General features: G+C 49.6%; 1 protein-coding gene across 3 annotated transcripts in view; it reads right to left on the reverse strand.

Annotated features, from left to right (window-relative positions):
- GRIK3 (glutamate ionotropic receptor kainate type subunit 3) overlaps positions 1–24,261 on the reverse strand; it is a 211,973-nt gene that overhangs the window by 36,222 nt on the left and 151,490 nt on the right. For all 3 annotated transcript variants that reach the window (XM_044997879.1, XM_044997878.1, XR_006575104.1), the window contains exon 10: positions 18,060–18,263. In XM_044997879.1, coding sequence (XP_044853814.1) covers positions 18,060–18,263 — 204 coding nt within the window. The remainder of the gene's footprint in view (positions 1–18,059; positions 18,264–24,261) is intronic.

The following is a 24,261-nucleotide window of genomic DNA, read 5'->3' on the forward strand; positions in this document are numbered from 1 at the left end:
TGTTAGGGTCACTTGGGTTCGCAGCACATGTTGCCTGGAGACTAGAGCCTAAAGCTTGCTCGCTCCACAACAAACCAACCCTGGGCCGGCTCCTTCTCCTGGGGTGGGATCCTGTGTGGTGCTGAGCACCGTCCAATCCCACTGCAGTTGCCATGCTGAGCAGGGCCTAATCCGCAGGCCAAATTCTAATCTTGGCCCCTCAGGGCAGATCAGCTCCAGGATTTTGCTCTTCCTTTGCATGTGGGACCTGTCAGGAGTACGCTGCTGCTGGAGCAAGAGGAGAAATCTGCCCCCCTGGCCTGCTGTCTGGGTGTGTGTCCGTCTATCCAGCACCTACATCTGACCTGGTTCTCACACCAGAGCCCAGGGAGGCCAAGTAGTAAGCATCATGAATAATAATTGCCATAGCCACAGGATCCTTCTGATGCCCTCAAGGCATCTGGGTCTTGCAGTGCCTGGCACTAGTTGGCGCAGCAAGCAGCTCACGCAGAGAGATGGATTTGTGATACAGCTTCAACTTATTATGCTTCTATTAATCTGAACAAGGCCACAGGGAACTCCTTCCTTTTAATTATTCAGTTTACTCCTTCCCTCCCCCCCACCCCTGCACTCCCTCCCTGGTTCCTGCTTCTTCCTTCAGCCCATTTGTTTTCCCCCTTAGGATGCCAAGAACCACGGTCTTTAGGGAGGGTCTCGGCTCCCATTAATATGGCCCGGGGGAGGAGGGGGCACTGCTGCTCAGAAGCCCCAGTGATCCTGGTTGCACAGCTACTGTCTTCCTCCTTGCTGGGTGTCGGCAGGGCTATGATGCTCCCAGGATGGCTCGTTATGGCTTCCCTGAGCAGGGTCCCCTCTGAGCCTGCAAAGTGTGTGGGGATGGACATGGGGGCAGAGATAGGGGGCTCCACTTATGCTGGTGCCCCATGAGTTTTAAGACCTCCTAGGGAGCCTCGCTGGGGACGAGATGCTTCCCCAGAATTTATCTGCACCCTGATCTGCATTCAGGGCCTGGGTCAAAGTCCCCTGAAGTCAATGAGATTCCGTCTATCTACAATGAGGTTTGGATCAGGCATCCAGATCCCAGGCTTGGACTATACGTTAGCCATGCAGATCCCAGGGGGCAGGCAGAGGGTGAGGTGGGCAGGTGTTGTGGTAATTATAAATACCTTCCATGGAGAAAAAGAAATGCAGTTGGATGGTGCAGAACCTACTTAATGCATTGGGCCAGGGTCTGTATGCGGTGGCACTGGTGTAAATTCATGACCTTCAAGGAAGTGGCTTCAGATGTACGCCAGCGTAGCGGCAGGCAGAATTTGGTCCACTTTGTTTAATAATTACAGTCTATGACTTTACTGCGTAGCTTTTCCGTTGATCCTAGGTATATAAACACTGTGCTTACCAGCGGGAGATGTTCTCTTCTGGGGGGGTTGACTCAGCTGTGATCTGCCCAGGAATGAGTTTGCATTTTTAATAGACTTCATTACAGATCCAAAGACAATGTATTTTAAAATGTCCTAACCCGTGGCTGTGACCTTGCCTCCTGCAGCAACACTTAACAACCAGAGATTTCAGCGTGCTGCAAATGCCATCCCACATAGAAGGCATATTTTTTGGCCTTTGTTTCAATGTTGCTTCAAGTACAGAATGTCACAGAGGGAGGCCATCCCAGAAATTAAGTAGCAGGAAGTAATATTCTAGCAGCATGAGGTAGCGTGTTCATTTTCTTTCCCCGCAGTCGACTGCATGGTGAAACTCGATAGGCTCTCCGTGGACACCCCAGAGAGTCAAAGAAGTAACAGAGCTCTAGGATGCTGGGGGGCGTGTCTCAGTGCTGAGTGTGAATGAAGGTTGGGACGTTTTGTACTGTGCTTCTGTTCCTCACGTCTCATGTCTTACTGCAAACACTCCCAGTGATAGGCTTCTGCTAACTCTGAGTGAAACTCAGAGCACATGGCCTGGCCACCACCTAGTATGTGAGTGGGACCTCACAGGGGTCACATCTCTTCTGCTGGCTTTCTGCACAGAGGGACTTTCACCCGAATATGGGTACTTAGAGTTTCAATGATTGGACAGGCTGGTTTGGCAAAGCCCTAACCTTTTCTATGGTCTGTTTGGGGTAGCATGAGTTACTCCTTGTACGTGTGTTTAGAGTTCAGGCAGGCACATTTAAAACAAATATAAATAACGACAGTTAAGCCAGCTGGCTGAATGGCAGCTAGGGAATGGCAAATCAGTTCAAATCCAATACAAACCAGCCCTGAGGCTCAAACCAAACGGAAATGGAAGCTCTGTCCAGGGCTCAGAGCAGTACCTCATTGAATTATTTTTGATGTCGTCCACCTCCCTCTTTCCTGGTTTTTGACTTGAAGCAGAAATACCAGGATGCCACACAAACGGCCGTTCCTGCGATAGCTCCAGCTTGTCTTAGGCTGCAAGCGTTGTGGGCGGGGCCCCTCTCTATATGTATGTACAGCACCTAACGTAATGGGGCTCCAGAAGGCCTCTAGGCGCTACTGTCATACAAATAACAGTAATAAACAATGAGAAGAGAGATTTTCAGAAGTACCTAAGGGGATCGGAAGCACAAATTGCACAGAATAATAGTCTAGCTCGGGGATCGGCAACCTTTGGCACGCGGCCTATCAGGGAAAGCTGCTGGCGGGCCGGGACGGTTTGTTTACCTGCAGTGTCTGCAGGTTCGGCCGATCACAGCTCCCACTGGCCGCAGTTCGCCGTTCCAAGCCAATGGGGGCTGCGGGAAGCGGTGCAGGCCGAGGGATGTGCTGGCCACTGCTTCCTGCAGCCCCCATTAGCCTGGAACAGCGAACCGCAGCCTGTGCGAGCCGCGATCAGCCGAACCCGCGGACGCTACTGGGAAAAAACCAGTCCCGGCTCCCCAGCGGCTTTCCCTGACGGGCTGCGTGCCAAGGTTGCCAATCCCTGGTCTCGCTGAGCTGAAAGGTCAGGAGGTCCCATGGCAAACAGGCCAGCATGGAGCCAGAGAAGTGTTTGGTTCAGCATTTCAAAATTCACCACAACTCTGAACCTGTGGAGGTTTGTCTGTCACAAGTTCTCTTCCCTTTGGTCTCCTTTTGTCTCAGCCTCAAAAAGAGGGTGAAGTTTGAAATCTTTGTCCATCCACCAAGACCAAAGATGAAACCATCAAATTCCACCTGCTACTTAAGCATGATCTGAACTCAGGTCCTGGCAGTTTAAGGAAATCTGTTGCCATGTCAACGACCCAGATCACTCAATAGAGGTAATTGCATCATGTGCCCCAGATACACACTCAACCTTTTTCTAGTCTAGTCTATCTAGGTTCCTAGGCCACACTCATCACCCTAGTATCTGAGCCACTAGCGCATCAAGCAACGTTGGTAACGTCTGTCACACCAATGTGGAAACTCAGGCAGAGCCTCCTCAAAGTGCTGGTGGAACAATCTCCATTCTCTGAAAGGCAGTTTGCTTTCCCGGACACGCTTTATGGTAATTTGTAACAGCTGAAAGCAGGGTTTGTGTCTGAGTATAAAATATCATGTAGCCAACATTTCCACAGCTTCTGACAGAGCTCACAAAAATCCAAAGCTTTTACAACCAATGTTTCAGTCATGCACAAAACCGGCTACAACCAGCGGCACATGTAACCCAGGTCACTTAGGCACACAGGGTCACATTCTTCCTGAATTTCTTGATTCAATCTGGCATTGCCCTGGATTTTCACTTCTTTTCCCTGTCCAACTGAGTAGGACAGCCCCAATGTGCAGTCTTAAAACCACTGTCCTGCACAGCTTTGCTGACCAGCAATGAACAGGTGCCTGGCAACAAGAAATTCACCCAGCAAGTTTAAGCCCTCCAGGTGGAAACTGCAAAACATTCAGCTGCTCTGGATGACTGACTGAGAGCATTTCAAGGGTGCGCCAGACACCACAATCCTTGCGGCATCTCTGTCATGTGGAAACCGAGCACATACGCTGCTGTAAAACCCACCAGTGGAAACACAGCTGTCCTGGGGAGGGAACGTGTTCTACCCTACCTCACTGACCACGTGCTTCAGCTCTAACAGACCACCCTGGGCAGCATCCGGTAAAGAGTCTTACAAATGCAATCACAGATCAGCAGGTGGCTTGGTTTGTAAGAACGTGACATCGCCCGTTCCTCAGGGCAAGTGCTGTGTCTCTGACTGGACTTCGGTCTTGTTTGATGTCGTGCTCACTTGGTGCTTAACACACACATAATTGATCCATCTGATTTATTATTTATTCTGTATTTTTTGCCCAGCATTTGCTCTTAGAAATTATGAAACCATATTAACCACTGGAGCAACTTACCTGAGGATGCTGTGGATTCGCCAGCACTTGAAATCTTTAAATCAGTGAGGATGTCTATCTGAGCCAGACTTTATGGGCTAAAAGCAGGCATCACGGGGGGTGGGGGGAGGGTTCTGTGGCCTGTGTTATCAGGAGTTCAGAATAATAATCCCTTCTGGCCTTAAAAAAAAATCTATGAAAATTCCCAATGAAATCTTTTAGAAGATGGGGATTTAGGGAATTATTTCCCTCTAGATGGGGACTCCCTCATGATCCTGTATGGAAATAATCAGGTCCCTGCTCCAAACCACAGAGGTGCTAGAGCTTCTCAACGAAACAGTTATCAAAATTTTTTAACACGGGCAAAACTACGTATTTCCCCTAACCTTGTTATGAGCAATGGCCGAGCCATTTTTGCTGAAGTGTCCCAGACAATGTCAGCCTGAAGCAGACAACCAGCATGGAAATACCTGGTAATACCATGCTGGTAACCGTAGTGCAGAACTGCACTTTGAGATCCTTTCTCATCGATGCAGATTTTCTGGAAGGTGGCTTCTAGTTAAGGATTTGCTTAGCAGGGGCAAAGCTTTCATTGTCGCGTTCTGGCATGACAAACCAGGACGTCACTTACAGCCTCGGAATGTTTCATCCACTCCCCGCAGAATTTTGCATTGCTGAACAGCAAAAAGGCTTTTTAGTATAGCCACAGAATTACTGCGAGTGCCAGCTGCGCGGGGGCCTTGACTCAGCAAAACCACTTCAACACAGGCTCGTGTCTCATTGGGGACTTACGCATCTGCTTAAAGTTAAGCAGCTACCTAAGTGCCTCGCTGAATCGGAGCCAAAAGCAGAACTTTGCCCAGCAGACTGAACGCCAAATGAGGAAACTTCCCCCACAGTCTTTAAAGGGGTGTGAGTCTGCTCTCCCTTACCCAGATTTCACCCCACTGTGAGCTCAGTGGAGTTAATCCTGGTTTATACCAGTGTAAGTGGATGGAGAACCAAACTCTGAGCAGAGATGTTCGACTCCTATTAAAAACCTTTGGCCCCATGCAGATCTCTCAGCTGTGCAAGGGAATGGGGTCAGAGCAGCTCCCAAACAGCCACTGTCCCTTCGCAAGGGTCAGCGCAGGTAATGCTCATTAGTCCACAGCTGAGGCATGGAGCAGCCATTCACAGCCTGTCTGGCAAACATGGGCCCAAGATACATATTTATTCAGGAAAATAGAACACTTCCATGATTATTTCACCATCCGGAGCTAGGTATTTGCATAAACTAATTATGTGTGCATTGCCTGAGAGCCAGGTAAATAATGCATATTTTATTTAATGAATTAATTGTTCTTTTGGTGCCTGACTGACAATGGCAGAGAGTGCAGCTCTCGATTCTTCCTACCAAGAACACACAAAACACAGCCACTACAATGCCTCATCCTCTCCCGCCGCTCTGACCCGGTCACTTCTCTTGCCTGGCTCCATCACTGGCTTCTTCTCCCCTCCCGTGGCAAGCTTGATTTGTGCCGTCCCCATCTGTGCCCTGCCTACATCTCTGACCTAGCTTCCTCTCACACTCCCTTGCTGTCTATGCTGCCCAAAGGCTCCCTCGGTTGCCTCCTTCCTCTCCTGTCTGTTCCTCCACGCTGTCCTGTCTGCTTGGCACCATCTCCTTGCTGCTCTTCCTCCAAAGCCTGCTTCTTCCATGGGGGTGAGAGCCCCTGAAGACACCTGTCCTACTCCCAGACTGCACCTGTTGCCAGTGCATAAAGTGCCTAGGGCTGATTCATACCATAAATTCCCTGGGCCAGGGACTGCATCTTCTTCTATTATCTAGTGAGCACCAAAAGCATCAAGGGTCGCAGCCTGGGCAGTAGCTGCGTAAGTTACTCACCCCGTGCTCCTCCCTGCCAATGAGATTCAGCTCTGACCTTGGGGAACCAGCCCGAGGGGCAAGTGGAGGGTTCTGGCTCCCCCTGCATGGGCTGATCTCACAGGAGGCCCGTTATGAACAGGACTAAGACAACCAGCTCATTTCACAGAGGCCACCAAAGAGCTGAGAGATGATACGCAGGGCTGCAGCCTACTGAGCCGGCCAGGGGTCATTATGCCTTTGAGCACTCCACTGCCCTGACTGACTGCCCAGCGCAGAGCCCTCTGTGAGCGACTGCTCATTCTGCTTGTCTAATCCCTCAGCGCGAGAGCTAATGTTTGAATAACGGCGAGGTTGTGACCCGAGCCGCCCCGAACGTTTCCCACTCCCTGACTTCATGTGAGACTCTGACCCCTCTGGCTCTTAATGGCTCTTCTTACAGCTTCATTTAGACATTGTGCTTGGCCAGTGAACTTATTTAACCTCAGTGGTGAAGCAAACACAGCCAGGGAGGAACTCGGCTATGTGCTGTACATGGGAAATGAGCATCATCACATCCTACCGGGCTTCTTGCTACTACAATGGCTTCCTGCTTCTCTTTCCTTAATGGACATGGTCTGTTCTGCAGAGTGCTCTCATTGTTTCTAGGGCAGTACAGCCAAGATCCCCACCTGAGATGAGGGCCACATGGTGCTAGGTGCTGTATACACTTATAGAAAGAGACTGTCCCTCCCCTGGAGAGTTTACAATCTAAGGGCTAGTCTACACTTAGGAGCCGGGTCGACGCGGTGAGTTCGACTTCTCGGAGTTCGAACTATCGCGTCTAATCTGGACGCGATAGTTCGAACTCCGGAAGCGATAGTTCGAACTCCGGTACTCCACCACTGCAAAAGGCGGTGGCGGAGTCGACCTTGGAGCCGCGGACTTCGATTCCGCGGCGTCTGGACGGGTGAGTAGTTCGAACTAGGGTACTTCGAATTCAGCTACGCTATTCACGTAGCTGAATTTGCGTACCCTAGTTCGACCCCGCTTCTTAGTGTGGACCAGACCTAACTAGGCTTTACGGACAAGGGAACCAGAGGCTCAGAGAGGGGAAGAGTCTTGCATAAAGTCCCACAGCAGCATGGTGCTAGAGGCAGGAATAGAACCTAAGTCTCCAGTCCATAGCCCCATCCACAGGGCCATGCTGCCTTTCCATTGTGTTCACTGGATTTAAAAAGATGAATCCACCTAATTAATGATGCTCCAGCACACACAAAAGGCAGAAGCGCGGTCAGCCAGCTGGAAGCACAGCGTTTCCTCCTATTTTATGCCTTCTCCTTAATGCTGAATCCCTGCAGTGTAGAAATAAATATGAAATACACCTCGGGACCAAACAAATAGGTTCTTTCCATTCCTGAGGCAATGGCTTCCGAATGAATTCCCAGCTAACAGGCACTTGAAATAAACAGCCCCCTGGCACCCCGCGCAAAAGCATTAATCAGAACGTGGCCACGTGGTCATAATATGTAATTCCACCAGAATTTACTGTCAATAAATGTCCATTTATTGTGAAAGTGTTAAATCAACTGTTATAAATCGTCCCTGCAGACAGATATTATGTCTCCACTACACTTACCGGTCAGCAGGAATTTCCATTAGAAACCCTCTTATTTTTCATGCCGTTCTATTTCCCACATGAAATTTCACACCAATTTGGCACTTAGTTTCAGCACAAGAGAAGTTTTATTTTTTTGTATGTGCGTGTGCAAAATTTCAAGAATAACCCATTTTCTGCTGCTTTTATGTCCTAATAATGCCATGCCCCACACTCTAGCAACAAGAGAGTTCAAGATGCAGTTGTCAGACAGCTTGAATTTTTAAATGAAATGTTATGGATAACGAATCCATAATGTGGTTTAATTGCATTAGTTGTCATTGGTGTCTGGAGAGAGAGAGAGAGAGAATGCGCATTGCTGGCGAAAGGAGGTAGATTTGACAGCCATAAGATTTTCTGTTTATCCATAGAACCATGGCACTGAAAGTGTCCACCCCCGCACCACCAGTGCACCCCAAACCTTCCCAAAATGAGCTTTGCTCATGGTTTGAGACCAAGTTCAGTCCCCAGGGGCCAATCCATTCATGGCTTCCCTGCTGAAGCTGCCAACCACGGGGTGCAGTTAGTAGCGATTGTGGTGGTGCTTTAATGTGATGAGTCATGTCAGCTTGGAAATGGTCTCAAGGCCACCAAACGCCTTTCACACAGACCATGCTTTTTGTTTTTAGGAGGGATGAAGATCACAGCAAACCCAGCAGGACAGGATGTACAAGTTGCACCTCACAGTCGTAGGCTGTTCGCTGCAGACCCACCTCTGGGAGATGGAAGGTAGAGTCATGCCATGAGTGGCTCAGGCTGCTGTTGCTTTTCCTACTTGTGCTTAAGGCCAGACTAGAACCAAGCCAATTTTACAAAGGTTTTCAGACTAAGCCTTTACCACCTCTGGACAGCCCTGTCTGGATCCGGGATTTCACATAGCTCCAAAAGAAACAACAAGAGACCATCAAGTAAACAGCCAGAGCTCTGTCGCACTCTGGAGTTTGCACCGCTGCACTGCAGACTGCTGGGGAAATGACACAATGTGTATAAAGCCCAGACGTATCTATAATTACATGACAGGAGCAGGGCTCGTGCACATTCCTTCATTACACATTTACTGCAGCGAGTGTCCTAACCCCTTCTTCTGAGCATCACGGTCTCTGGCTGCAGCCCTAGAGGAGCTAATTTCCTCAGTTCCAGTCCTTCCTCTCCTCCCTTCCCTGAATTACCTGGGTCTATTCTAGTCCCCGTACTGTGCTCAGTAGCACAGTATCTGAGCACCTTCCATTAGTGCATTAAGCAACACGACTAACATCTCCCTTCTCCTTGGCTACATTTCACAATGCTCAGACAGGATGTGGCTTCTCCCATGCGCTCTTCCCCAAAACCACACCGGCTGAATCCCGTCTCTCCGCCTCAGACATTCCTAAGGCAACAGCATCTCCCATCAGTCTGTCATTCAAGACACTAAACAATCATCATAACATTTCAGCCTCACGTCTCAGGAAGGAGACAATTCGTCCTGTTCAGAGGGGCCGGGCACACAAGTCCCATGTCAGCCTTTCCAGGCCTAGGCACCACTAACGTCCTACTGAAGCCCTGTGCACCACTTAGGGGCTGCACCAGGACATCATGTCTTCTACACGGGGTGAACGTTACCTTGTGTGCTCAGCACCTCACAGGATCCTATGGTCCTACCTGACTCATGCTTCTCCCTTGATGCGCCCGCTTCACTGAGAAGGAGGTCGAGGTCTGAGATGAAGTTGGGCCAGTCCAAGCCCAGGTCTCAGAAGCCGTTCAGTGAGCATGGACTCCTAACCTCAGGGCCTCCCCCGGTGCCAATCAACTGCTCTTCCTTCTGAGCGTGATTTGCGGATGCTTCTCTGCTGAAGACAGGCCCCATCTGGTTGCACTCAAACAGTTTCCCTGTTTAATGTTTTACATAAACAGTTCTATAAAACGTAACGAGCCAGGGATAAAATAAATAATGGCTTTAGATGGGGTTTGGGTAATACTGATAAATCACTCCAAGGCAAGCACCCGCCAACCCAGGCCTGCTAGAAAGGAGGATTCAAAGAGCCAGCAGCGCTGCAGCTAAAACCTCCCAGAGACCAGCAGCTGTGCTTTGCTTCCCTTCTATGAGTCTTCCAAATGCCTCTTCCCTTGGGCCCAAGGACTTAGTTTAAGGCCTGCCAGGCCATGGGACTACTTAGTAGGAAGAGTGTTGCTCAGTGAATCTCATGCAACAGATTTGGGATTTCCAAATGATCCAAGGGAATCTTTTCCCTTCACTGTGGGGCCATCTCTGTCAATCATGCAGTGAGGCAGCCTGGATGGTGCAGAAACCCAGAGCTCCTGTGTGCCGGGAGAGGGGGTGCTAAGGCCGGGCTTCCATTTGAACGGTGCCTGCAGTGTCAGTATCACACAGACCCAAACTGGGCCAGTGCAGCCACACAGACTTAGTGTCTCTTGCTCCTTCCGAGGGAACTATGGGAGCTAGAGTGAAGCAGCAGGACATGTCCACACCCTAGACAGCAAAACTCAGATCTCACCAGGAGAATTAATGCTGTGAAAGGAACAGCCAAGAGAAGATGCTCTCCAAGTAGTGCCTGACATGCTCTGTTCTTTATTCAGCCTAGAGGGTCAAGTCTGCATCATTAGGGGAGAGTGGCCACTTATCTTCATGTTCCTGCCTCTTACCCATCTCCAGCACTCTCCCATCGTCACTCTAATGGGATTATACCATTAATTATTGTGTTGTTCTCTTTTACCGGGTCTGTTCCAGGAGGTCCCTGAAGTGAAATCAGCATGAAAGACACTTCAGTGAGTTGGCAATTTAGCATGTCAGATTATTGCATTTTTGTTTTTTGGTGGGGGTATCAAAGGCACGAAATTACAATATTCCAAAGCATTGCACCACTTTCTGCACACTGTGGAGCAGATTAATGAGTTGATGGCTGAAATAAATTATGAATGGTTATGATCCTATTAATAAAGGCATTGTACCAGGTTTAACCTGACCCTATCTGTATGAATTAATCAAGGCTAACAAGGTCTCCCATATCAGCTCCTATTATAATTATTTATTTGTATTACCACAGGATCTCAGAGCCTTGGTCAGGCAGTGCCCTCTGCCTTGAGGCTCTCATACTTTCCAAGATGATGATAAAGTCAGTGGTGGAAAAAAGACATTAGCATTGCCTAATAAGAACCAAGAGGAAATTGTGCCTAGTGCAGAGTATGAGAGTGGGAGTCAGGATTCCTATGTCCATTTTCTGACTCTGCCGCACACCTGCTGTGTAACTTTGGGCAAGTCATTTAATGCTTCCATTAAAAGTACCTTGCAGGGATGCTAATTAATGTTTGCATATTTATATACCCCCTTTATCTGAAACTTTCACAGCACTTTAAAAATTGTTATTATTTGCACTTGCCAACAGTGTGTCTAAAAAGTCCAGTCAGATTTTAGTCACACTTCAGAACCATATTGTATAAAGTGAGATGTAATATTCTTCCCATTACACTTGCAACAGAAGTGCAGAGTAGGAGCTGGGGTCCTAATGCTTCAGGAATACTGGAAGATTCAATAATATTTAACACAGCAGGTTTCTATCAATCCTGGGTAACAAAATCATGTTTAGGAAGCACGTAAGTCTCAGCTGCTTTTGGTTCTTGCCTGTACCCCACAATCCAGCCATGCTCCAGCGAAATCCCCTTTCCTGCATTACAGCACAGCAAAGTTTCCTTTAGCTTGTAGGGATTTGCTAATGCAGGGTCCCAGACACAGAGAGGGAAAACACAGGGAAATGTGGGGCACGGGTTAAAATCTAGGATGGCTAGGACTCCTCCCACATTCCAGTAGACAGAAATGTAGCTTTGGACTGTCTAGTCCATGTTCATAGATTCTAAAGCCAGAAGAGACCATTGTGACCATCTAGTCCAGGGGTTCTCAAACTGGGGGTCACGAGGTTATTACATAGGGGATCATGAGCTGTCAGCCTCCACTCCAAATCCCACTTTGCCTCCAGCATATATAATGGTGTTAGATATAGTTAAAAAATAATTGATAAGGGGAGGTCGCACTCAGCGGCTTGCTGTGTGAAAGGGGTCACCAGTACAAAAGCTGGAGAATCACTGGTCTAGTTCTGTATCTCAATATGCTACATATTCAAATTATGTTTCATTATCCAGCCTCCATTATCTCCTGCCCCACGGCCTGACCTTCTCCTGCAACGTATGTAACATAAAAAAAAGCCTCAGAACACCTGCTCAGCCATGTGTGTTGCATTTCAGAGACCGAGGTACCAGACAGCTCCATTAGGGGATCATGCAGAACATGCAAAGAGGAAAAGGCTACAGAGCTAGACATCTTGGCTTAGAAGGCACAGACGGAAATAATTGCATAAAAGCACGAGGAGCTGGGCACGGTTAGAGAGCCAAGACAGGGTCATGTCTTTTCGCAGGTTTTTTGTATTTAAGGGGTTAACTCATCTTGCCAGCTGAAACGAAACAGGATTTTAGTTTCTCTAGCAAAATGAGGACTCTGTAACGTAGCCCGCCCAGCATACGGAGGCTACTGTAATCTCCCACAGCACTAGCCAGATAGGAAACCATCATAACCAGCCAGGGTCACATTTTGTGCTCTGTGGATTTCACGGGGAGCACAAATATGAAGGCAAGATTTGAATCCAAGAGTTTGCTTCTTTCCTGGTAAGCAGTGAGGGGACAGTCTCTACTGCAGCTACCTTGCCATGCCCCTGCTCCACTTTTCACCTCCCCTGTGCTTTCCATGGAGCCACTGGAAGCACTTTACAAGCATTAAGCCTTGTAGCACTTGTGCGAAGCAGGTAATTAGTACCATCTCCATTTTACAGATGGGGGAACTGAAGCACAAACCATGTCAACAAAGTCACCCAGGGAGTCTGAGGCAGATCCAGGAACAGAACCCAGATCTCGACTCCCAATCCTGTGATTAACAACAAGGCAATAGCCTATTAGCTATTCACAGAGAAGCTAATTTACTGACGTGAGTCACCCAGCAACTACATTCCCCTCCCATAAGCTACAAGAGTATTGCAGCGGCTACACAAATTATTTTGCTTAGGCAATGATTTCATATTGGCGCCAGGAACTTCAGAGGCAGTCTAGGAGGCTGAATCACTTGAAAGAGATGCAAAATAGCTGTGATGCCAAAACACCAGGGCTGCTTGTCTCGCTCCCCGCACTGTGAGAAGCTAGACCCCTTTGTCATCACCGCTTCTCCTAGACCCAATTCTGGGAATAAGAGCGTCACAAAAACGCAAGATTTCCTCCGCTGTCCGGCTGGCTGTTGGGATCACAGCATGCACTGGAAGCAACGCGTCTCATTAGGAAGTTGAGGGACCTCTGGCCATGAGCTGAGGTCTCAGACAATTTGCCTTTCTGGCTGCGTTGGGACTCAGTAAAGCTGCCACTGGAAATGCACTAGTGTTTAATGGGCTCTTTTAAATGGCAGTGGAAGCAAGAACGCAGCTGCTCTGGTAAGTGACGTGGTTTTCCCCCCCCTTCTGCGAGTCAGATGATTTTAGAAAATAAGCTGAATTTATAAATAAATTAAATTGTCCCCTGCGCACCTGCTCTCACCCTCTGTTCCACTGAAGGGTCACTCCGTAAAGCATGAGAGCAGATCATTAGGAGCAGGTGATGCCTCTGGGATTCCAGACTAGAGAAGAGCCTAATCATTCACAACTGCCTGTTTGCTACACATGCTAGACAGAGCTGTGATATTGTACAGGATTCATCTGTAGCAGACGTTTGGCAGCTCTCACTCGGAGTCGCACTTATTCACCCCAATGAAATCGCGACGTGTCGCTCAGAGGAGTAAAGCTTGCAGGATTCGGGACCCTTTGCTTTCCTTCCCCACGTTTCCCCCTCAGATCCAGGGGCAACAAAGCCATAATGACGTTCTATATCCGAAAGCATCTTTCGCTTCAGAAGTCCCCCAGGTGGCTGCGTTACCTGGGGTGCACCAAGCACACAAAGCTCTCTGCAAATGTTTTAGGCTCCGCATAAAAATGGAAGGGAATGCTCTGTGTGGAGTCTGCTGGGAACGCTAATGGTGGGGAGGAGGATTAGCTAGAAAAAGAGCGGAACGTCCTATCTAGCACAATATACGCCCCTCTCGCGATGCAAATACAGACCCCTGTAGCCTCCGATCACGCATTTACCCCAATGTTGTTTGTCTTACCAACGTGCCCAGGAACTCCAGCCAGGGACCCTATTGTGCTAGGCCCGGTGAGAACTCAGAACATAGCCACTGGTCTGCCTGTCTATCAAGAGCACCCACGGAGTCTCAACCAGCGACTGTAACAGGTTTCAGGGGTGTGTGATCACTCTCCTTTTGGAGGAGGGAGAGTTCAACAGTTTCTGTCTCCTGGGGGCAGGGGGAGGCAGAGACCCTTTGGCATGGTATATCTCAAGTGCCAACGAACGTTGCATCCAGACACTAATTCCTAAACGAGGGGTCTCAGCTAAGGATGGGACTCGGACCAAACGCCCCCAATGCACATCTGCTCTCAGCCCTGCTCCATGTACAGAGCCCAGTCAAATCTAACCCTTACTGCTTTTATTCTTTCCCTCATCATCAGCTGTGCTCCTGGGCTGTGGCTGAAGCACTCTCTGGAAAAAGCTGCTGGCGAGGAACTCCCAGTCTGGAGTCCCTGGGATCTCACAAGAAAGCCTGCTCCTGTGAGAATGCAGTGCAAGGTCTGGAGATGCAACAGGGCTGGCCCCAAACAGCAACTGTTTCATGGGGCGGGTACCGGACTGATTCAGCTTGCCTGGATGTTGAGGAGCTCCACTGATTTGGCTTATCTACTCCTCTCAGTTGCGTTGCAGGCAGAACTCTCTCCACCCCGTGAAACAGGAGCCCCTGCCTCGCTGAGTCTGGATACTGGCAGAGAGCTGGGGTGCCTGCCATTCAGCTAGTACAGACCCTGGCATGGTGCATCACAAGCAATTATGAGGAAAATTCCTCCCGCCACCCAGGTGTGCCTCAGAAAGGGAAGGAGATGTCCTGAGAGTGGCAGCATGCTCTAGTGGATGGGACATTGGACTGGGTTCTGATTCTGCCACTGATGTACCGTGTGCCCATCAGCAAAGTGTTCATGCCTCAATTTCCCTGTCTGTAAACTAAGGACAGGAGCCACTGGGGTGATTTGCAGAAGTGTTGTCATGAAAGCTCGTAGAGCAGTTTGAGACACTGGGATTAGGTTGCTAGAGAAGTGCTAGATATTATTGTTATATGTTGCAGTAGTGATCGTTCCTTCACCTCAGAGCCAGGGAAAACACAAGGTAGTGCTGCCAATAAATAAGCTTGCCACTAAGCCAGAGAAGTAGGAGATATCATACTTCTGGGCTCACCAGCAATGAAGGAAACAGCCAGTGAAATAATAAAAATAAATCATGCTGATGTCCTATGGCTCTGGGTCACACATTTAGCTGCATTGAGCTTTAGTGTGAGGTTCACCTGAGTCAAGCCAGATAAGATGATCTGTTTCTGTAGTTCCCCACAGGGGTTTATTTACTGCATCAGTTTTCTGGACGTACTGCTGAGGAGTGGGAGGGAAAATGGGTGATGGAGCCCAGCTGGGTTTTTCCAGAGGGCGCTGGCTGCTCCCTTTAATGGGAGTTGGAAACTTAACTCCTTGCTGCCTCTTTGCAAATCCCAGACAGTGTCTGAACAGCTCCCTGGAGCCTTTCCCGCAGAAGAAAGCTGTGAAGGGTGTAAGAGTGCAGGGTGACCACACACAGGAGTTTAGGATGGGAAGAGAGGCAGAAGAGTATCGAAAATGCCCTCTGTGAAGTTAAATAGCAGAACTGGAATCAGGTCAGGACACTGAGGTTAATGCTTCCCCAGTCTTGCAAAAAAGTGCAGTGGGATTTATTTCATGTCCACAAATGGGCCTATAATTAAGTCTCCTTTGGAAGATAAGATTTAGGAGGAATTTGATTGTTTTCTCTCTTCTGCACGGCTGGGCGGCCTGGCAAACAGTTGTGTGCCTTGTATCTAACAATTTCCCACCCTATTACCATGCAATCATACACACACACCCCTACACAATTATTAATCACCCAGTGGCAGAGCCCCCCATCACCCTGATCACAGGCATGGAAGAGGCCTCATTGTATTAAGACTGATGACTACAGCATCACAGTTGTTAACACGCATTACAGGATTTTCTCCAGGAGCTGTGATCAACTAAGACTTTCAAATTACTGGCAGCAGCACAAGGACAACTGTCGCGGCTTCTGAGTGACAGGAATGCTGGGTGGAAAAAAACATCTAGGAAAGTTTAGGAGGTATAATCAAAGATTAAAGCAGGCTGAATGGACTCCCTTCTGCTTAATAGCTGGTGGCATGGTCAGCGCAGCCAGTTGCGTGTAGTGCTTAGTGAAGGGCAAATCGTTTGCTTGGGATCTTTCAGCCACGGGTTGGAAAAGGGACCAGAGCTTAGACACATTGTTTGTTTCTCAACTAGGCTCTGATGCAGCAAAGCACTTCAGGGTGTGTTAACTTTCGACACATGCCTGAGTCCCGTTGAAGTCTGTGGGATGGAAGCAAACACTCACAGACAAACATGTGCTCTGTTGAATAGGAGTCCTTGCTAAGCCAGGGCCAGTGATCCCACGCTGTAGGGCAGGCACAGGGGAGGATGGCGGGGGTGTTGCACTCTGTGGCACATAACGAAGCAGGTCTCTGCATAAGGGGATTAGCCTTCTTTGGGACCGTGCTTTTTGCACCCTTTCAGACTCAGCCTGGTTACATGATGGAGCCAAGCATGCAACACGCTTGTCCATGCTATCCCAGGCTGGCGAAACACTGCCCCTGCACCAGGGGCCATCTGCCCAGTTGGTTGGTTGCTGTACATTTGTTAGCCCAGAGGACAGGCACTCGGGAAGGGAATAGCTCCATGTCATCCTGTCAGGAGCAGGTGATATTTCAGAACTGAAGACACCAGGCATTGTGGCCTACTCCCCACCACATCTTTAAGAACAATCGGCACCGGGGCTTGAGGTCAGAGTGTCATCAGGGGCTTGGCCAAGTAACAATAAGAAGAGGGAGGGAAAAGGGATGTAGCCAAATATGTCAGACACTGACTGTGCAGAGAGAAACCCAGCAAATGAACTCCTCTCAGGATACAGTCGCAAGGCGGGCTCCACTCAGCTGTGACTAAATACCAGGAGAGGCTGCATGACCGCTCGCTGAGGCAGGTGTACTTAATCCTGCCTTAGCATGGGCAGGGGTTGGACCAGAGGACCTTGTAAAGTTCCTTCCACTCCTATGACTCCCTCCCCTTGGTAAGCACATTTTCTGGGACACACATTTAAATACGCTTGACCAGAATTCACCTCCCATTCAAACACAACTTTACACGAGACATGGAGGATGAAATGTATGTGAATGGAAGGCTGAGGTTCGATCTGCATCACCCAGAAGTGACAGTATCTCCTGGGAACCCTATTACCCATATAGGGGGCTTCCCGCTCCTCCCACTGACGTTGGTGCACAGCTCAATGGGAGAAGGACAGGACCCTGTTCTGTTCTTCCACACCTCCACAGAGCTCTCCTTGACTCCAGCTGTGCATCCCCAAGGGAGGGACTTGGACCGCCATGTATAATGATTATATTTAACAGCACGACACGTATCCAAGAGCCTCAAGTCTGCTCGGGCTGTGCTTTGTGCAAGACTGAGGGCACAGAGTCTAAGGCAGCTGGTTATCTCTGTTATTCTGTACCCCAGCCTGTCCCCATCCACCCCCCAAGCCCAGGAGCTGCTGAGGGATGCTTCCACCCCAGATGTGACTTGACAGCCACCAGGAGTTTCAGCAGCACTGAGGCAAGAAACAGCCCCATGGGTCATTACGTTGGTCAGTGATGTCCAGGGCATTGCTGCACTCTGGCAAAGCCCCCGGCACTGGGCATGCCCCCAACATGCCCCCTGTGCCAGCAGCTGGAGTTAGAAGGGGTGGTTTAGAGCCAGGTTGTTACCCGGCTGGTCCTACACTGATGCAAAGGAAGACATCTGTTGGTGGGTTAATTTATTTCTTCTCTCAATGACTGTGGAAAAGCTGGAAGAGGCCCCTGGCAACAATCAAGAATATTTGTACTATAGAGTCCATTCAGTATACACCGGGGAAGATACGGAGCTCTGGGATGCCAGAGCAGGGGGGATGTCAGCCCACTCCTGGTGTCCTGACCCACAGTTCAGGCTGCAGCATGGTTTATCCCCTAGTTACCGGTAGCTTTACACATACGTGTCTTACTCACATGGTCAATGAGTTCCTTCATCATGCCGTTCCACTGCCCCTTCTCATCCTGTGCTCCATACTTCCCGTCCTCCACCAGGCGGATATCGTAGGTAAAGCCCAGGATGTGGGACAGCTCCTTCAGAAGGTCAATGCAGTAACCTTCGAAGCGGTCGTTCCCGAAGAGGGCTGTGTCTGACTTCCGAAACATGACGAAGGGCTCTTCCTGCGCAGACGGGTGAGAGCACAGCAAAGAGCCACAGTTAAGGGCAGGCTGCCAGTCCCATTTCCAGCAGAAAAGCGATGAAAGCAGGTGGCTGTTCCTGCAGGTAACCCTGCGCAATGTGACACGCATTATGCAGGCAAGGTTGGCACCGCGACATGTTGGGAATAAATTAACTTTGCATGGTGCATCAGCTAATTAGCAACCTTGTTTACCCCACTAAATTTAATTTTGTCTCTTCTGAGCAGCCAACTGTTTTCCATTCAGCGGGATTTCAGAGAGAGAGAGATTGAAAATAACCATTTCATGCTCTGCAAATGAAAACAAGGGCGCTGAAAAATAAAAATACAAAGGGGAAAAAAATTCAGCCCCAAATCCCAGGCACTAGAAACACAAATGAACCGATCCCTGGGGACTGTTGTGGACTCAGCACCATCAGGGTTCTTAAGAGCATTTGAGTTGGGTGTCTTGCCAGGACACCATGCGTGGCTAGTGGCTGGTATAAAGTGGCTTTATTTCTTTATGCCCCCGGGATAGGTGACAAAACAAGACAAAACAAAGAATGGGGCAGGGATTCTAGTGCTGGCCAGAGGCAGGTCAAAAGGAGACCAGCGCGTGTCTTAGACCTTTTCCTTTGTACCACACCAGCACCTACTCCCTGAGAGCACAGGTCTGTACTGAGAGGAGGAGGTGCCTAAGAGCCTAACCCGAACCCTAAGCAGGTTTCCTGCGAGCGGTTACAAAGGGCAGGTTTTCCACAAACACCTGGCTCTGATCATGCCCCACAGTATCCCAGGAACATCCCCTCCAGTGCTGACCCACAGCTTGATTCTGGCCATAAGGCAACCGAACTGACTGGCAGAGGAATTGCCCTGTTCACTGGCCTAGTGCCCAATATGCCCCCACCCCCGATCTGGCTGCCAGTGCAGAGGGCATGCCCAAGAGGTAGGGGGTGCTCTGCCACTGAAGTCAGAGGAGCAGGAATAATTTACAGCAGCTCCTAGGTGGCTCTAACTTATGCTAGCCAGCAGCGGTACTGGTGGCTTTTGGCATCTTTTCCCACTCCCATGTCGCACTGAGATCAGCTCAGACGCAGCCCAGGATCAGGGCCCAGGACTTTTCAATAACCAGGCATCACCCTGGCTGCTCAAGCAACAAACCCGTGGTTCCAACCCTGGGCACCTGTAGTTAGTGTGGGGTAGATGCCCATGCACCATGGGCATATTGCATGGAACTGGTAGTTTCTAACAAGCTACGGCACATTACTTCAGGAAGGGCACAGCAAGCTGGCCTAAGTACCCCGCCATGTGATCTTGGGGCCTTCTCTCCCCCTCCTGAACTGTTCTCATTACTTTTGTATTCGGAAAAGCCTCTGAAAATTTAACAAGCTGCAGCAAAGTGCTGCCTTATTAGCTAGCCGACTGCAGGCAGCGCCAGGAAGGGTTGTAAGTTATAGCACATCTAAAAGGAATGTTCCACAATGAACTTTCTGAAACACTCAGAGGGCTGCTCTCCTCTGAGTCCAAATGATTGCACTTCCGCTAATGCTCAAAAATAGCCACTCTTTTTAGTTTAAAGATGTCCAGCTTGGATGCCTTGAAAGGTTCAGAGATATCAGGCTGATAACCCGGCTCCTGTCGGAATCCAGAATGGGCCATTACTTTTCTGAGAAAATCATGTCCAGATGCAGAAAGCAAACTATGTTTTTTTTAATTGATTATTATTATTCCATTCCACACTGAAGCACTGATTAATGCCCAAGATATATGGCACACCAGGAGATCCCAGGTTGCCTGTCAAATACAGAACCACTGTTTATTACGATAATCAAATTGTCTCATTGTTACCTTCTTCTTCCTTTCTTTGCTCCAACTAGTGTCTCTCATCCTACTCTTAGACAGTCAGTTTTTGGGCCAGGACTCTCTTTGCATTATATGTGGGTACAATGCCCAGCACAATGAGGCCTTGAAACATAATATTAGCAGCCCTATAACAGGCTTCTACACAGGAAGGTTCCATCTTTCTTCTCATCTCTTGTGATGAATGAGGTCATCGTATGCCAGTGAAGACAATAAAGTATGCAATGAAAATCATAGCCTTTCACAAAGCAACACCTTTGGGCTGTCAGTCATGGCAACCGAAAGGGGCCAGGAAGCTGTGGGAATGGCCGGCGAGAGAAGATACGTAAGAGGCGTGCGGAGAAGCTCAAGGTGCGCTATCCAGCAGGTGAGCGCTAGGAGACAAGGGCAGGACAGGAGACTGACCTGAGGCAAAGCCAATCGATTAGACTGAACCATTGGATAACGTTTCGCACAATGCTACAGTCCTAGCTTGGAGGTGCCCCAGACCTCACCCTAGTGCGTGGAGGCTTTGCTGGAATTCCAGCAACATCCCTGCCTGTGCCTCCTGCCTTGAGGGATCCACGCTCATCCAGCACCCACAGTGGTCAAACCTAGGCCATTCGCGTATGGCTGTGCAGAAGGCAGTTCGTCCTGCTCTGGGTGTTGGTGGGGAGTGGATGAGAGAGAGCACCTGGGTCTGGGTCTGCTGGATGAGAAACCAAGGCTGACAACGTCATGCCTATGGAGTTAGGGCGGTGCATGCAAGCCCGTTAAACTCCCTCTCTCTCCAGCCCTCTCCCCAGGAATTAGTGTTTTGTTTGTGAACCAGCTGAGTCTACGGATCTTGGTATAAATACACCAGCTCCAAAGCAGCCATAAAATGCTATTAATTTTGGGAAGCACTATAGGGATAACATACATATTTAACAGGCAAAGCGCTGAACATTAGGATGCCACTCGCTCCGTAATGTATCTCCTGGTCTCAGACGTTTCCTAGGGGGTAATTCTGATCTCTATGAACCACTTATTCACAGACTATTTCACAATTTATTACTGAGAATGGCCAGACATCCAATTCACAAGCTCCCTCGGCTTGCTAATCGATTTCTCAGTGAAGGTGCCCTCAATTTCATAACTTCACAGTTCTTGTATTGCTCAGGGAGAGTGGCGCTGGCTGCTGGGGTAATATTTCTCTTCCAACAAGTCACTGCAATACGAGCAAAAGGCAGCGGGCGGGTGTGGGGAGGAGAGGGGTGGACAATCTTTCCTGCTTTTCCTTTTAAAGATCCCTCCTCTGGTTTTTCTACTGTCAGTTACACCTGCGGAAGAGACGCAAAGGGCAGCAGCAAACGTCAATAAAGTTGAGGGTTGTATTTTACTTCTCAGGAGCCGATTTATGGCAATGCATTTATTGCACACGTCAGTGCGCCAATCCCATCGTGTCCCTCACGTCGGGGTGGCTTTGCGGTAGGCCTGCCCACGCCCATTCCAGCACACAGAGCTGAGCAATGAGAGGGTGGTGATTTCGAATTGGAATGTGAGCATAAAGCTTAGGGACCTTCCTGGCAGTAGAACTGCTAGAGCAGAGAGATTAAAGTTCTGGCTAGAAACAGGCTCCCTAGCTCTGCGGATGCACCTCACTCCTGCCTTGCACCACTCCCACTACAGCAGGGGTTCTCAAACTGGGGGTCGGGACCCCGCAGGGGTCACAGGTTATTACATGGGCAGGGGGCGAGCTGTCAGCCTCAATCCCAAGCCCGCTTTGCATCCAGCATTTATAATTATGTTAAATATATAAAGTGTTTTTAATTGATGGGGGGGGGTCGCACTCAGAGGCTTGCTGTGTGAAAGGGGGCTCCAGTACAAAGGTTTGAGATATTCCGGATCCAGACCCCGGCTCAGCTTTACCAATATGTCTCGCTTCTGAGCTGACGTATTCCCTCCTCCAGCATTCCTCAGTCCTGGCCCTGCAGCTCTCACTGCTGCTCCAGCCCTCAGCCCCACACACCCGGGCTGGTGCAGCGTTTCAGTATTACCAGCTACCCCCATCCAATAATTTCCCCTTGTGGCACCGCGCTGGGTTTTAATTAGATACAGATGGACAAGGGCAGGGCGGGAATGAGTCTCTGCTCAATCTCTGGAGAGTTGAAATAACCTCAGATAATTCCCCCACCGCTGATCCCTGGCCTCACCTAGGGTTCCTATCTCTGTGCATTTATTTTGTATTATTCACCCAGCTCCAGCTCCCACTTACAGGGACTGGCTCCAGCTCATGTAACCTTGCAGTCTTTCCGCTGGGCCCGATTCAAATTCCTCAGACCAAAACTTTCAGAACAAGCAAAAAAAAAAAAAGTAAATTCAAAAGGATAAAAATAAAACAAAAGAGATGCCCCCCGCCCACCCAATGGCAGCCCTGCAGCACCCTGCCTGTACCCTGCCGCTCTTCAGGACCCCTGAAGAACCACACACTTCACAGCATTTCAGACACACGCGTTCTAGGGTCCAGTTTATTCAGGCCTGAGTTCAACACACCAGTTCAGTGTCTCCCTCCCCCGTCCTTCTTCCCTGAGCTGGGTCCAGGTCAAGTCTCTCCCAGGCTTGCCCGGGCTGGAGTTCAGCCTCCTGGCTCTGACTTCTCAGTTCCCCTCGTGTCAGATTCTTCCCTGCAGGAGCTTTTTTCACTCACTGCAGTTTCCTGACTGTCCCTCCTCCCCACAGCTTCCTGCTGCCCTTGATAGGGGAATGAGCTGTGCTCCATCAGGCCCCGTCAGGTCTCGTGGCCCGGGCGGGCTGGAGCCATTCCGGCAGTAATGGGGCTTTTCTGCCTGAGGCCTCCAGCCCACGAGGCCAAAGCCACCCTGTCACACTGCAAAACCTGACCCTGGGCCAGGAGCCTGAGCAGAGATGTCCAGACGCGGAGTGAGCGGGAACTGCCAAAATGCCTCTTGTTCCAGCCTTTCCCCTAAGGCAGTGGTGGGCACCGTCAGCCCATCAGGGTACTCTGCTGCCAGGCTGCCAGACAGCGTTTCCATTGGCAGGGCTGCCCGCAGCTCCCAGTGCCCATGGTTCGCCGTCCCTGGCCAATGGGAGCTGCAGGCGGCCCCGCCCGCGGGCGGTCAATGGAAACACCGTCTCGCAGCCTGACAGCGGATTCCCCCGACGGGCGCTGGTTGCTCACTACTGCCCTAAGGACTCTGCAGTCGCTTCTGATGGGACCATTCTTTTGAACAACTGTAGCCAGTGGGATCCATTGTTGTTGCTCCTGATGCTAATGCAAACTGCACCAGGGTGCTTTATCTGTGCAGAGATAGCTCTACCGAGAGAGAGAGAGAGAGAGAGTGCGCGTGTGCACACACCTCCTGGGATCAGTACAGGATGAAACTCCTGAACAGGGTGCAGGGGAGATAAGAGGAGAAAATGACCATCTATTTTTACTCTGCAGTCTTCCTTGCAAAGCCAGGCATGAAAGCAGCATGGTATGGGCTAAAATAAGACAACCAGAGGCTCCTGCAGCACATTCACACCCAGGCGTTTGAGCAGAGCAACTCAACTGGGGAAAACGTTTTGTGACAACGAGCACAGAGAAGATGGAGCTGCTGTGTGCCAGGTTTGGGTTATTTTGATGCTGGGTGGTGGTTTCATTTTAGGAAGTCAGGCCTCATTACCCAAGTGGTCCATCTAATTCCATTATCCAGCCTCTTAACATGCCAAACCAGATCATTGCTCTGTCAAGTCCAGTATCTCCCATCCTTTCTGCTGCACTGGATCAGGTTACATAGCTACCTTGTCCAGCCTCTGTCAGGAGATGTGATTACACAGGGGTGTTACTGGATAGCAGTGTCACAGCACAAGTGCATCATTGGCAAGATAACGATGGAACAAATGATTTTAATTGCTACTTTCCTTAGCTTTTATCACTCTTGAAAGGAGAGGGCTATCCCCCAAGCATAGCAAAAGTCAAACATGAAGAACCCCAAATTATCTGTTGTGCCTGGCTCAGAATGATGTTTCAGGGACTGGAATAGCAGGAGCTGCAGGCTGGGAGTGAGGTGCATTGGCAGAGCTGTGGAACTGGAATGGGAAGGGGTTCTTCAGGTGAGGCTCGAGGTGCATGAACAAATTGTTGGGCTGAGGATACATTGCACACTGCTTGTAACATG

Source organism: Mauremys mutica, chromosome 23 (genome assembly GCF_020497125.1).
Source record: "Mauremys mutica isolate MM-2020 ecotype Southern chromosome 23, ASM2049712v1, whole genome shotgun sequence".
Taxonomy (NCBI): Eukaryota; Metazoa; Chordata; order Testudines; family Geoemydidae; genus Mauremys; species Mauremys mutica.